The sequence below is a fragment of the Aquila chrysaetos genome, chromosome 8 (assembly GCF_900496995.4).
Source record: "Aquila chrysaetos chrysaetos chromosome 8, bAquChr1.4, whole genome shotgun sequence".
NCBI lineage: Eukaryota > Metazoa > Chordata > Aves > Accipitriformes > Accipitridae > Aquila > Aquila chrysaetos.
In genome coordinates, this window is record NC_044011.1 from 21,351,333 (window position 1) to 21,364,832 (window position 13,500).

General features: G+C 39.6%; 1 protein-coding gene across 1 annotated transcript in view; it reads left to right on the forward strand.

Annotated features, from left to right (window-relative positions):
- The window catches only part of IFNGR1 (interferon gamma receptor 1), a 32,068-nt gene extending 19,160 nt beyond the window's left edge, over nucleotides 1–12,908 (forward strand). The window contains exons 6-7 of the mRNA XM_030022751.2: nucleotides 1,430–1,545; nucleotides 8,851–12,908. Of these exons, the coding sequence (XP_029878611.1) occupies nucleotides 1,430–1,545; nucleotides 8,851–9,345 (611 nt within the window). The 3' untranslated portion in view covers nucleotides 9,346–12,908. The remainder of the gene's footprint in view (nucleotides 1–1,429; nucleotides 1,546–8,850) is intronic.
- Nucleotides 12,909–13,500: the final 592 nt, after the last annotated feature.

A 13,500-nucleotide genomic window follows, 5' to 3' on the forward strand; every position in this document is an offset into this window, starting at 1 on the left:
GTTTTCTTGAGTGAAAAAAAGTGGTAGTAAATTGACAGATTCACACGTGACAGCTAAGCATTCTGAGCTATGAGGAGGGGATTGGTGACAGCCAACATGGCTTCACTAAGGCCAAATCATGCCTGACAAATTTGGTGGCCTTTTACAATGGAGTTACAGCATTGGTGGATAAGGGAAGAGCAACCGACATTATCTACCTGGACTTGTGCAAAGCATTTGACGCTGTCCTGCACGACATCCTTGTCTCTAAATTGGAGGGACATGGATTTGATGGATGGACCAGTGGGTGGATAAGGAATTGGCTGGATGGTCACACTCATAGAGTTGTGGTCAATGGCTTGCTGTCCAAGTGGAGACAGTGATGAGTGGCGTTCCTCAGGGGTCGGTATTGGGACCAGCGCTGTTTAATATCTTTGTTGGCAACATGGACAGTGGGACTGAGTGCACCCTTGGCAAGTTTGCCGACGACACCAAGCTGTGTGGTGCAGTCAACGTGCTGGAGGGAAGGGATGCTATCCAGAGGGACCTTGACAGGTTTGAGAGGTGTGCCCATGCGAACCTCATGAAGTTCAACAAGGCCAAGTGCAAGGTCCTGCACATGGGTCAGGGCAATCCCAAGCACAAATACAGGCTGGGTGATGAGTGAATTGAGAGCAACCCTGTGGAGAAGGACTTGGGGGCGTTGGTCAACAAGAAGCTCAATGTGACGCAGCAATGTGCATTTGCAGCCCAGAAAGCCAGTCTCATTCTGGGCTGCATCAAGAGAAGCGTGTCCAGCAAGTTGAGGGAGGTGATTCTGCCCCTCTACTGTGCTCTCGTGAGACTCCACCTGGGGTACTGCATTCAGCTCTGGGGCCCCCAGCATAAGAAGGACATGTACCTGTTGGATGGAGTCCAGAGGAGGGCCACGAAGATGATCAGAGGGCTGGAGCACCTCTGCTATGAAGACAGGCTGAGAGAGTTGGGGTTGTTCAGCCTGGAGAAGAGAAGGCACCGGGGAGACCTTATAGCAGCCTTCCAGTACCTAAAGAGGGCCTACAAGAAAGCTGGAGAGGGACTTTTTACAAGGGCGTATAGTGATGGGGCAAGGGATAATGGCTTTAAACTGAAAGAGGGTAGATTTAGATTAGATGCAAGGAAGAAATTCTTCACTATGAGGTGGTGAGGCCCTGGAACAGGTTGCCCCAAGAGGCTGTGGATGCCCCATCCCAGGGAGTGTTCAAGGCCAGGTTGGATGGGACTTTGAGCAACCTGGTCTAGTGGAAGGTGGCCCTGCCCATGGCAGGGGGGTTGTGACTAAATGATCTTTAGGGTCCCTTCCAACCCAAACCATTCTATGATTCTATTATGGTTTCTGAAGTTACTCTAACTGATATAGCAGTTGTTTATTTTTCCAAACTTCCTAACAGTTTTTGCTCTGACTTCTTAGGCACACAATATATCATCATTCTGTGTGGTGTTACTCTGAGCCTGAGTCTAATGTTGACAGTATGTTGTGGCTGCAAGAAACTAAGGAAGAAGAACATAAAGCTGCCTAAGTCTTTGGTAAGTTCAGACTTCTTATCTGCGTCAGTTTTTTAATATCCAACTAGGTAAGTTTTATAACTAGAACATCTTTATGCCTTTCTCATTTTCTTTTACCATGGTCTCATAGATGTTTAGGATTTATACCAGTCTAATACTCTGACAGCCTCTGCAATCAGATGCCTTGTGTTTGTTGTAGGGCTAGACTTCAGTCTCTTTTTAACTGAAGTAGCAGTAGTTGGTCTAGCTTGAGAACTTAGTTCTTAAAAACTCTATGTGTGTGTACATAGACAGGTTTGTAGTCATTCTAGCAGCAGAGACACAGAACCACAGAATCGCTGAGGTTAGAAGAGACTTTTTGAGATCATCTAGTTCAACCCTTTTGCTCAAACAGGGTCAGTGAGAGCAGGTTGCCCAGGACTTTGTCCAGTCGGGTTTTGAATACCTCAAAGGAAGGAGACTCCACAGCTGCTCTGGGCAACCTATTCCGGTGTTTAACCACCCTCACAGTACAAATCAATTTTTTACATTCAGATAAAATTCCACGTGTTTCAGTTTGTGCCCATTTCCTCTTGTCCTGTCGCTGGACACCTGTGAGATTCCTGCATTAGGTGGTAATATTGTGATACGGCTAAGTGCTACAACGTTCTTGAAGTGATGTGCAGAGTAAGGGGAGAGGGGGAGTAATAGTGCTGTAGGAAGAGGGAAGAACAACTAGGGGAAATATGTACTCACACTGTGCAGTCACAGGGGGGAGATGTCAGCAGCTGTGCTACCTTAAAAACTCCTTGTAGCTGTCCTTAGGAAACAGAGTGGATGTTCCATAGAGCAGCAGCACTCCTTGCTTTCACGTCAGGCAAGAGTGGAGTATCTGACAAGTACTGTTGTAATGTTCTCCTGGTGTCTCATTAGTCATAGCAACTGAACAATCAGCAGCAGTTGAAACAGCTTTCAAGAACTGCCATGTGAGGCAGTAGTAAATGGTAATCATATCAAGAGTGTATCTTCTCAGCGGATGCAGGAAGTCTCATAAGACTTCTAGAAAGAAGAGGCAATGATCTTCAATTCCGTGTTCTGCAACTTCAAGACCCTTTGAAGTGATTCCTTCATAGTGCAGGGGTAGCTCAATGCCTAAGATCCCCTGGAGCTTGCTTTCTTTGGAATAGAATATTAGGAGGTGAGATTGCACTGACTAAATGGAGATATCCAAGCCAGTGATGCTAGCAAGCTCCTTTTGTAGTAAGCAGCAATCTAGTCCATCAACGTGTGCAGCACAAGATGATTCATCTCATTCTAAAATAGTACGTACTTCTGGTCAGACAAAACACTCTCTAAAATGCTTGTTTCTTGCCATGGACTGTGAAAGAGCCATGAGACTAGTTCAGAGATAGCCATGCACACTGTAGACTTTAAAAAATCAGATGGGAGAAACCGGTCTGACGGAATCTGCAGCTAGACCCCAATATCAAAACACACAGGCCTGTAGAAAAAGTGAGACACTGGAGATTTTTTCATCTTCACACCAGTATGTAACTGTCTGAATATGTAACATTATGTCCTACGTACACACAGTAATTCTTGTGAAGACCGTTCATTATAGCGAAAGACGGCTCATCCAGAATGACAGTGCTATGGTCAATGGATCCATAGTTATTCTGGCTTCCCAGTACCACTGTGGTATCGCATCTAAGGGATCAGGCAAAAGAATGTTGCACAAATAGAATGTGTGCTGCTTAACTCCTGTGATCTTCCTGATGCATGATCCAAGTTCATACTTTAGCTCACCTTGTAGAAACTCATTTGTGTGCCCATATTCTCAATTTACTGGGTTATATGTTATCTTGTGATTCCTAGGTTCCAGTGTTCCACAGTCTGGTTCACATGCCACATCATGCTTTGTTGCTCAGGAGCTGAATGAAACCTGTAACTTCTTACAAAGATTGTTACCTGGGTGGTCAAGCACCGAGGCAAGTTCCCCAGGGAAGTGGTCACAGCCCTGAGCCTGTCAGTGTTCAAGAAGCATTTGGACCATGCCCTCAGCTGCATGGTTTAACTTCAGGGTTGCCCTGAGTAGAGTCAGGAGTTGGACTCTTATGATCCTCATGGGTCCCTTCCAGTTCAGGATATTCTGTGATTCTGTCCATTTCCATTGAAGTCTCTAGTGAAAAATAAAAATTGCAGAGCTCATAAGGGTAGTTTCAGTACAGGTGATATGAATAATGTGGGAATTTAAAATGAATAATTAATAATTAATTATTTTTATGATTAATCATTTAAAGTAATGAATAAATAATGTAAATGATTAATATGAATAATAAATTTAATGATATGAAGTTATCTCTGTAGACTTCTTGGAGCTGAGAGCCTGTCACTGACCTTTGAATGTGTACTAGATATTTCTCTCCGCACAGGTGTCCTGGTTTCAGCTGGGATAGAGTTAACTGTCTTCCTAGCAGCTGGTAGGGTGCTATGTTTTGAGTTCAGTATGTGAAGAATGTTGATAACACTGATTTTTTCAGTTGTTGCTGAGTAGTGTTTAGTCTTAAAGCCAAGGATTTTTCAGCTTTTCATGTCCAGCCAGTGAGAAAGCTGGAGGGGCACAAGAAGTTGGCACAGGACACAGCCAGGGCAGCTGACCCAAACTGGCCAACAGGGTATTCCATACCATGTGACGTCCCATCCAGTATAGGAACTGGGGGGAGTGGGGGTGGGGGATCGCCGCTGGGGGACTAGCTGGGTGTCGATCGGCAGGTGGTGAGCAATTGCACTGCGCATCATTTGTACATTCCAATCCTTTCATTATCGCTGTTGTCATTTTATTAGTGTTATCATTATCATTATTAGTTTCTTCTTTTCTGTTCTATTAAACCATTCTTATCTCAACCCACGAGTTTTACTTCTTTTCCTGATTTTCTCCCCCATCCCACTGGGTGGAGGGGGAGTGAGCGAGCGGCTGCGTGGTGCTTAGTTGCTGGCTGGGGTTAAACCACGACAACAGGTTATGACCATTGTACTTTACTTGAGCTTGTCTGAAAATGAAATTTGTAGGGAGGTTTTTTTCATCTGTTGAAAGGCTAGGCAAGGTGTCCTGCCTTAGGACCGCTGCCTTCCAGTGATCTGCTTCCTGGTGGCTTTAAGTATATGCTAAAACATCATTTGAGTGACTTTTGGCAAGTTGGAATTCTCCAACAGAAGGAAAAATAAGAAACAGTAACCATCAAGCAGCTGCCTTTGCTGAGTCTCATATACCCGAAGAGAAGAAAAAAAAAATGTCCATTGCCATTTAGATCTCAAGAACTTTTACATTGTCTTTTCTATGCTGTTTGTGACTCCCAAGAATAACATGTCAGTCATGTACAGGTCCTACTTCCACAGTGCCACTGTCTTTCAGTATGGGCATTGAATGATTGCCTTCATTAGAGAAAATGTTCATTTAAATGTTTAAAACAACATCCTTATTCATAGTAGGATCCTACCAGGAATATGCATCTAGTGAAATGGGACAGATTCCTTTACAAGACTTCATCGTGCTAGTCTTCTGCTGCATCACAGGAATCTCATGTTTCAGCAGCTTAGCTGTAGAGAGCTGTTCATTTTCTTTCATTTACCTCACAAAAAGTATTTCAAGAGGCCGTCTGCTTCCACGCACCATCTTCAGTCATTCCAATTTGTCCTGTGTGTGATTTGTCCTGTACGAGATTTTTGTCGTAAGATTTGTGATAAGGGCTTATCCACTTTAAAAGGACCCTGGCCTTAGTTAACTGGTATGCTGTAAGCATCTTCCTCTGCTTTAACTTCACTGTCTTTTTTTTCAGTGCCTCACACCTTTAAATGGTGGCAAATATTTTAGTGGGTAGAAAACACCCACTCTGTAAGAGAAAGACTCATTGAAAAGCATCAACTTCCATTTTTTAGCTCATACTTAAGTCAACTTTTCTGCTGTCTGCTGGTGCTTTTTCTGAGCCTGACAGGAATGACAAGGCTCAGTTCTCTCACTGTATTTGTAGAACACTTATGGATACTAGGAAGACAGTTAACTCTATCCCAGCTGAAACCAGGACAATATTCACAAAATACTTCAGGATTTTCTTTGTGACTCTGGCTTTTTTCTTTATACAGCATGTATTTTCAATTTGGAGAAATTGTAATTGTTCCTGTAAATTTTGACTGATATTTGCCACAAATAATTGTCATCTTACAAAAGAGAAGCTGCTTCATTAGCTTTTGTGAAGATTTTTTTTTTTCCTGTGAGCGTCTATAGGGCAGTAACATAGTCTCCTATTTATACGTTTACACAGCATTAATTTGTCGTGGAACCATGCAGGTTTTGTCAAGGTCCTAATAAGGTTTGAAATGGACTTCTCAAACTCTCCTCCAGAAAATGTGCACATGAAAATTACTGGGAATTCGTAGGTGGACAAGCACTTAGAAAAGAAAGTTAAAGAAACTGTTGATTACCCTAACTGTTACGGATTCCTTGGCATATGTTATTTGTATGTATACTTGAGCCTGGTTTCCACTGGCATATCTCCCTAGTCTGTTGAGACAGTGAAAGACCTAAAAGTTCAGGTGCTCTCATTGGAGACAGGAAGATATCTGAGCACCTACACATGCCAGGAAATACTGCTGACATCCAGCTTAAGCACACTGGCTGTCAGTTTGCTGGTATTAGATAATGTGCACCAAAGAAAAATATTAACTTAACTATGGTAAATACTTCTCTTAAAATAGCAACCTTATCTTAATTACCCTTGTTACTTGAGATGCTTTGAATGGCATTCCAGTTAGTGTAGTAAGTTGTAATTCTTCTCTTTGAAGCTAGAAATAACTGCATGAATTGCTAAATTGTCTTGTAGTCATGACTCAGTGACTCTTAAAGAACCTTTGGTACAAGGAAACACATGAGAGTGTTTTTTCTTCTGATGGCTTCCTTCTTTCATGGATGGGAATAGGAGTGTCTTTGCACCATCTTGCTTTGGTCAGAAACTCACCAAGAGAAAAACCGGTTTCCTTTTTGAGAACAGAAGTCTTGGATGTAGTTGTATAGAGAGCACTTACTTTATCTTCTGGGTCTATCTCTAAGCATTGCCACCTGGTGCTATGAAATGCAGAACCTGTATAGAGTACAAGGCGTTCCCTTAACACATTTTAGGACTATGATTTTTAGAGCCATGTGAAAATCCTAAAAGGACAGAAAGAACTCCTCACTGTTTTTTTATTTTAACTTTAGTACAGCATGTACTGGTATGGAGAGAGATGGGAAGTTAAAAATGCAGCTTTTAGCCCTAGTTTCTATAGCATTTTGTTTTAATTGACAATCCTCAAGTATTCCAGCTTACACAGAGAATTGTCTTCTCTTGTCACTTATTGTGTGACTATTGGAGTCACATTTTTGCTACCCCCAGAAAAACGACAGATGCTAGTCCCTTCAAGGTCAGTGTCGGTCTAGCATAAGTATCCAATATTTTTTCGTATATCTATATAAACAGGTTTTCAAAAGGTACATTAATCCTACCAGCTGTTCATAACACTTTCATTATCTACACATTACTGATTGTATTCAGGTTTCTGCAACTGTCTTTCAAGCATCTGCTTCTTATGAACAGGTGGTTTCCATATATACTCATGGAAATCACCCTGAATATTCTTTATATAGTGTTCTGACTTTTTCCACATAACAGAAGATGAACATCCAGAGAGGATGATGGCTGAATGGCAGCTAGGTTGTAGTGTGGTATATTCTCAGTGTCAGGAGCCACCTTAATGCTCTTTTTACTAGTTTTGCAGTGACAGTCCTTGATTCCCAAGGGGATCAGCTCACCTTAGTGGTGCTAAGAGTTTGTAGAACTCGCTTAGATTACAAATAACTGCTTTCCAGGGAGTGTTTGTTTGCTTTGTGGTGGTGTTTGTTGTTCAGGGTTTTTTGTTTGTTTGGGGGTTTGTTTTGTTTTTTTTAAACTCCAGTAGTTTCATTGATCCACCATAAACCACAGTAGTATCAACAGATATCAGGGCAACTGAGGAGAAAGGTGTGGGGCTGAAGTGAGAGATGAAGGCAAGTTCTAATGAAGTCAGCACACTTTGAAGGTATGAATATAAAGATACAGCCTCACAACCTTCCGATCAAGGAAGATTCTTGAAAAACAGTCAGATTTGATCATCTGGTTTGGGTGGTTGTCTCAGTTCTTACACTAATACAGACTGGGAGGTTCTTTTTGCCTATTTGTAGCTTTTCTTAAACATTATTTTTCTCCCCCTTTCCTCCTCCTACCTGTATCACTTCCTTCCAAATTTGCCTCAACCTGTATTTTCAGTCAGATTATTTTTTTTCTCAAAGTATCTCAAAAAACTGATTGTGTCTACATTTTATTAAGAAATTAGCTTCTCTATAGTACTTGATAGTCTGTGATACACATATATAGTGAACTATGAAGTTTGGACAAGGACACTATTAACTGAGTAACCCTTTCTACCTATACTTTCTGTTAGCTTTAGGCAACACCATCGTACAGCTGAAAATTTACTGTACTTTTTCATATGTATTCTTGAAAACACCTTTAAAAACAAAAAACAAACAAAAAAACCCCAAACAACCCCCCCCAAAACAAATCAGAAGACCCTAAACAGCCTGAAGACATGTCATAATCATTTAAAACAAGCTGGAGCCTGGCCATTGAAGAAATTAATATGTTCTTCCTGTGGAGGGATTTCAAAGTGAAACTTCAATGTTTGTCGCAGCATGGAGGATTTGCTTAGTGACACAGGAGAAATAACTAGGAAGACTTTAGCATAGATATGACTACTGGGTATGCATAAAGGTTTTCTTGTCATTTTAAAGATTTTTCCAAAGTTCACTTCACTCCCAGTTGAGACAGTGACCACCAAATATTACAGTCCTTGCAAATTACACTCATTAGCTATAGAGTATGAAAGGTTTCCCCAGCTAGTTGAAGAGTATTATAGCTTTTTCTTCTTTCGCTGTTTTCCTCTACATTGCAAACTTCAAATGACTTAAATACAGTGGGTGACTTGAAATGGATTTGGTCCTTGTAAATATGTTTGCACATAGAAAGCATTTTTGAAAGCTTGCATAAAAGCATTAATAAAACAGTTGAAGTCATAGATATAGGCTAATGACCTTGCCAGATTCTAATTTTGCTAATTTCTGTTGGGATTGGTTGTAATGACATTACATTTGTATTATGAACTTGTATCTTTTTTTTTTTTTTTAACCTCTGAACTTTGGCAGAATATAAAGCCAATAAATTAGTAGATTATACGGAACAAAAAGTGATTTTTTTTAATATTTTTTTTTTTCCATTTAAGGTCAGTGTGATAAGAAACCTGAATACAGACAGCATTCTAGAATCAAAATCGGAGGCAAAATACGTATCTGTAATGAGCTTTGCGCCAAGCCAGTCAGAGTTGCCAGCGAATGATGAAGTAACCTCACTGGCGGTAGAGCCAAAAGAAGACATTGTTAGTCCTGAGAACTCCAGTGAAGGAGCATCTTCTGTTCTTCCCCCAGAGGCACCAGCCATAGCAGAAGAGGTGTCTGTGCAGGAAAGCACAGAGGAGGTATCTTCTGATGACGAACAGAATCACAAAGTAAAAGAGAGTTATTTCATTTCTGACAGTAGCCAAATGGATATATGCAGTAACTCTTCAGGTCCAGAGGTTTCTGCCACAGAAATAAAACAAACAGTCGTGCCAAGCAGCTGTCTCAAGTTTTCTGGCTATGACAAGCCTCATGTTCCATTAGATATGTTGATAGATGTTGGTGAAGAACAGCCTGTGATTGCTTACAGGCCAACTGACTAACCAGGATAGCTGAAGTGTTTAACCAGAACTGAGGAAGAACAGCATTACTGAAGATTATGGAAAGTCTGTGTTGTATTACGAACATCTATAAGTTGTACTTTTCTGATCCAACCAGAGTAACTAGTACACAACTTAGTACAGTAGGATCTTGAAATGAAGCTGAAAGTAGTGCCTGAGAACAGCATAAAAAGTGGGGGGAAATTTCATAATAACCACTTTAGAAGTGTTTGTGTATATGACATAAGTTACTATTTCCTATTTGAAATAGAGCTCTTTTTTAACAGTACTCTATGGAGAACAGACTTCATGAAGGAGTATAAAACAGCAGCTGTATCATTATTGCCTTCTGTTTCAAATCCTTTTTAAAATTAATTCGATGAACATAATGCTTAAGTCCTTCACTTGGTTACAATAGAGATGTGCGAGAAATATTTTGAGAGTTTTTGCCTTTATTGGAGGTATTATCTTGCTTGTCTTTTTCTTTTGAAGAGTATTTTTGTATTAAATGAAATGCTACTATTTCTTTTAAGTAAGAATATGCCTATAACGTTTTCCTGTATATCTTAAGAATTTGACTCCATGGCCAAGAACCACTTATTTAGAGTCTTTTCTGCAATAGAAGTATGTACTTCCAGGATGGTTACTTTGTACATTTCGGTGAGAAAATTATAGACTTTTTCCATTGTAACATAAGTGCTGTGACTAAAAAAACCTATTTTTAAAAGTGCTGTTATTTTTGTGTAGCTACATCTGTTTGGATCACCTAGATATGTTGTGTAACCATGTCACATTCTGGATAACTCCTGTATTAGCATGCTGGCTGATCGTCATTGGAAAAAAACTGTGTATAATGGGTGGTTGCATAAATTCTTTAAAAAATATTTTCAAAATTCAAAAGCCTGCTTTCCTCCAGAGCATTTTTATCCTAATTCTTAGAACAATAGAAATCAACAGGACTTTGTTCAAACATGTTTTCTAGCAGGTTGAAAATGACTACCATTTTTCCCCTTTTTATGGCATAGCTCGGGAACTACACCAAATTACCTCCCTCTAAAAATACATCTCAAGACAACAGAGAAGTAGTGTGGTAAGTTGTAGTTCATAAGTTATTGTCATCTGACAGCCCTTTGAATTTTGTAGCATGAGATGGTAGTTTTGAAAACTGGAGGATGAAGATTTTATTTTTTATATTTAAAAACTTTTTACTCTAATGCCTGCAATCCAGTTATTTCCCTTTAGTCAAGATTTGATGGGTATTTTTTGTTTGTAGGAAACGTTTACAATAGTTCCTAATGAAGCTTAGTTCAGAAAAAAGTTGTTTTACAGACACAAGGTTGTCTGTATACAGTGTTTATACAAAACAAATACTTTGTTTTTAAAGATATATTTTATAGGATTATCAGAAATGTTTGCATGTTATAGCAGGTGGTTTTAAAGGAAAACCAATATCATAGTACTTCTGTCCTTACGCTTCTCAGTGGCATGAGTGTTCCTAAGATAAAGTTAGTTTATACAATAGTTTCTAGACCACTTCCATTCCTGCAGATGTCAGACATTAACTCCAGTGGTACATTCTCAATTCCCAAAGATTTAAAGACAATAGCTATTTTTCCCTTCTTTACTCATGGGAAGATAACAGATTTGTTAGCAGGGTTTTGATAATGTTAGGAGAAGCCCAATCAAAGAGGTGAATTTTGTAGTTATGGTGTAATGGAAAGCCCAACTAGAAAGATTTTGGTATGCGTTAGCTGCTTTTGATTTGTTTCTGCATTATGTTCAAATGTAGTGAGACCCCCTAGTAACTTTTTCAATGTTGTGTTCTGGGTTGAGTTCCTAGAAGGCAATGCTGGTGACTTTTTGCTTAGGATCCACTAGTGTGTAGATATCTCCATTGTGGAAGTGCAGAAAACTCTTCTGGTGTTACAAGAAGCTTTTGAAAATCAGAATTAGCTTACACTTTGAAACTTCAACTAAGCTGACTTTTCAGTTAATAATAGGTTCACCACTGAAGTGTGCTTTTAGCAGTCTGTCTACTAAGGAGATGAGCAGCTGCAACTTGGGCAGAGCGTGAAGTTGATGTAATTTCTTTCAGGTTTTGTACGTTTGTTGATAAATATGAACCGCAGTAAATACCTCTGGACTTTATAAACGTCAGGCAAGTGTTTAAGTTAAACTTGGCTCAGAAGGGAGAAATAGGGCATTGGAAACTGAGATTACCTTGTTTTGGGGGAAGAAGTTTCTGATCAGACAATTTGCTGAGTATCTTCTTTGCTACTGCTCAGAGTATTTCATCTTCTTGCAATTGGTAGGTTGTTTTCCTTCTGTCAGTTTTGTCCAAAAAAAAAAAAATGTTGCTGTTCTCCAAGAAGATGAGGAATTAGCCATAGTAGTCATTCTGTTCAGTATATCTGCCTCAAAACTATTCTGTCAGAAGTATGTAATTTCTTGGAAATGTTATATTTACATTATTAACAGTGCATGTTGAAACCCTGGCACTGTTAGGAAAATCATTAACTAAGATTCAGCCTCTTAGATTTGTGTGAACCTAAGAGATCACTAAGTGTTTTCTGTTCTGGAAGGTTTTCCTTTGCTGCCACACTGGAAGAGGAATGTTATTTTTTGCCTGTGTGGGGGCAGATAGATGCATTTTAAAACCAAGTGACTGTCTCAGATTCTTTTGTCTTCCCCGTGCAATACTACTGCATTGTACATTGTCCTGAATCTTTCAAGTCACATAGAGCCCTATGTGAGTAAAAGGGACCAGCCAGGTGCTAGGATGTAATTAAGCACAAGGATGTTAAGTTCGATCAGAAATATATCATGAGCATATGGGAAAAATTCGGCATGGCAGGTAGTTACATATAATGGAAAGGCACTGTTACTCTGTAAGCTGAAAATCAAGCATAGGAGTATGAGTGCTTTGTGCTATACAACATATATATGTGCACAACTGACCTCTTGTAATTTTTACAACGTTAAATGTATTTTTTTTTAATGAAAATTTCTGAACTGTAATTGCAACAGCCACTGAATTATCAGCCTCCCTGCAGGTATGTCTTCTGTGTGCTGTGTACTTAACAAGTAGGCAATAGCACAGGGATAGTTTAGATGTTTAAATTACTCAGGCCAACTTGCAGGTTTTATAATTGTGAAATAAAGAAGTTTAAGGGTGCGCAAAGCACCGGATTCTTTTATTAGCTGTGACTAGCTGAAATCATGAGGCCACAGTGAGACAAGAATGTGTTCCCTGGGTCAGTAAGCTCTATTTCCCCCAGTCTCGTTTCCAGCAGTTGCTAGTAGTGGTATTGAGAGAGCCTAAAAACACGGCAAGTGCATGATGGTATTTCTACTAGGATACAAACCAGCAGCCTGCAGTGTGATGACTTCTTGTGATAGGGAACATAGAAATGCCTTTCCAGCTACAGCTGGTTAGCCTTGCTTTTGCAGTTCTGTAGTACCAAATATCTGAGCCCTGTGGTTTGGAAGCTGCCAGGTAGTATTTATCTATGCATTTTCACTTAACTACTGAATGAGTTTAAATTAATAAAGTAATACTCTTGTGATGAAGTAGTACTTTGCTTAAGCTTCTGGATATTCATGCATAGCACCTTGACACAGGATATCAAAGTACCTAACATTTACAGGTTCAAAATTATTTAATAGCTCTTACTTAGTAATACTAAACTGTTTACATGGCACCACTTCAGAGCACCTGGTTATTTCTAGCCTTGAGAGAAACAGCTCTTCTCATGCAAGTTTCTTTTCCTGCAATCTTAACTAGTGAAGGACTACAGACAAATATGCATGTCTGTTCTAAGCAACTGGGACACACTACAAGATGTCTTGTTTCCACAGATGTCAGTAGCTTTGACAAGAATGATTATTTTTTTTTTTAAGCTACATTATTGATTTATGTGGAAAAAGCATAAAAGCAGAACATTTGCAGTATTACCACAATATTTCATTGCTAATTGCAGATCTGATAATAAAAAGTTAGAATGTCACTTGGTTCAAATTAATATTTTCAGCATGTCTTAAAAAAACCCAAACCAACAAACCAAGCACAAAGCACCTTTCATATTATAAGGGACCTGCATAGATTTCTTTAGTGTGGTTTTTAAAAATTCAGTCCTTTAACTATGAAGCCCTTGTTTA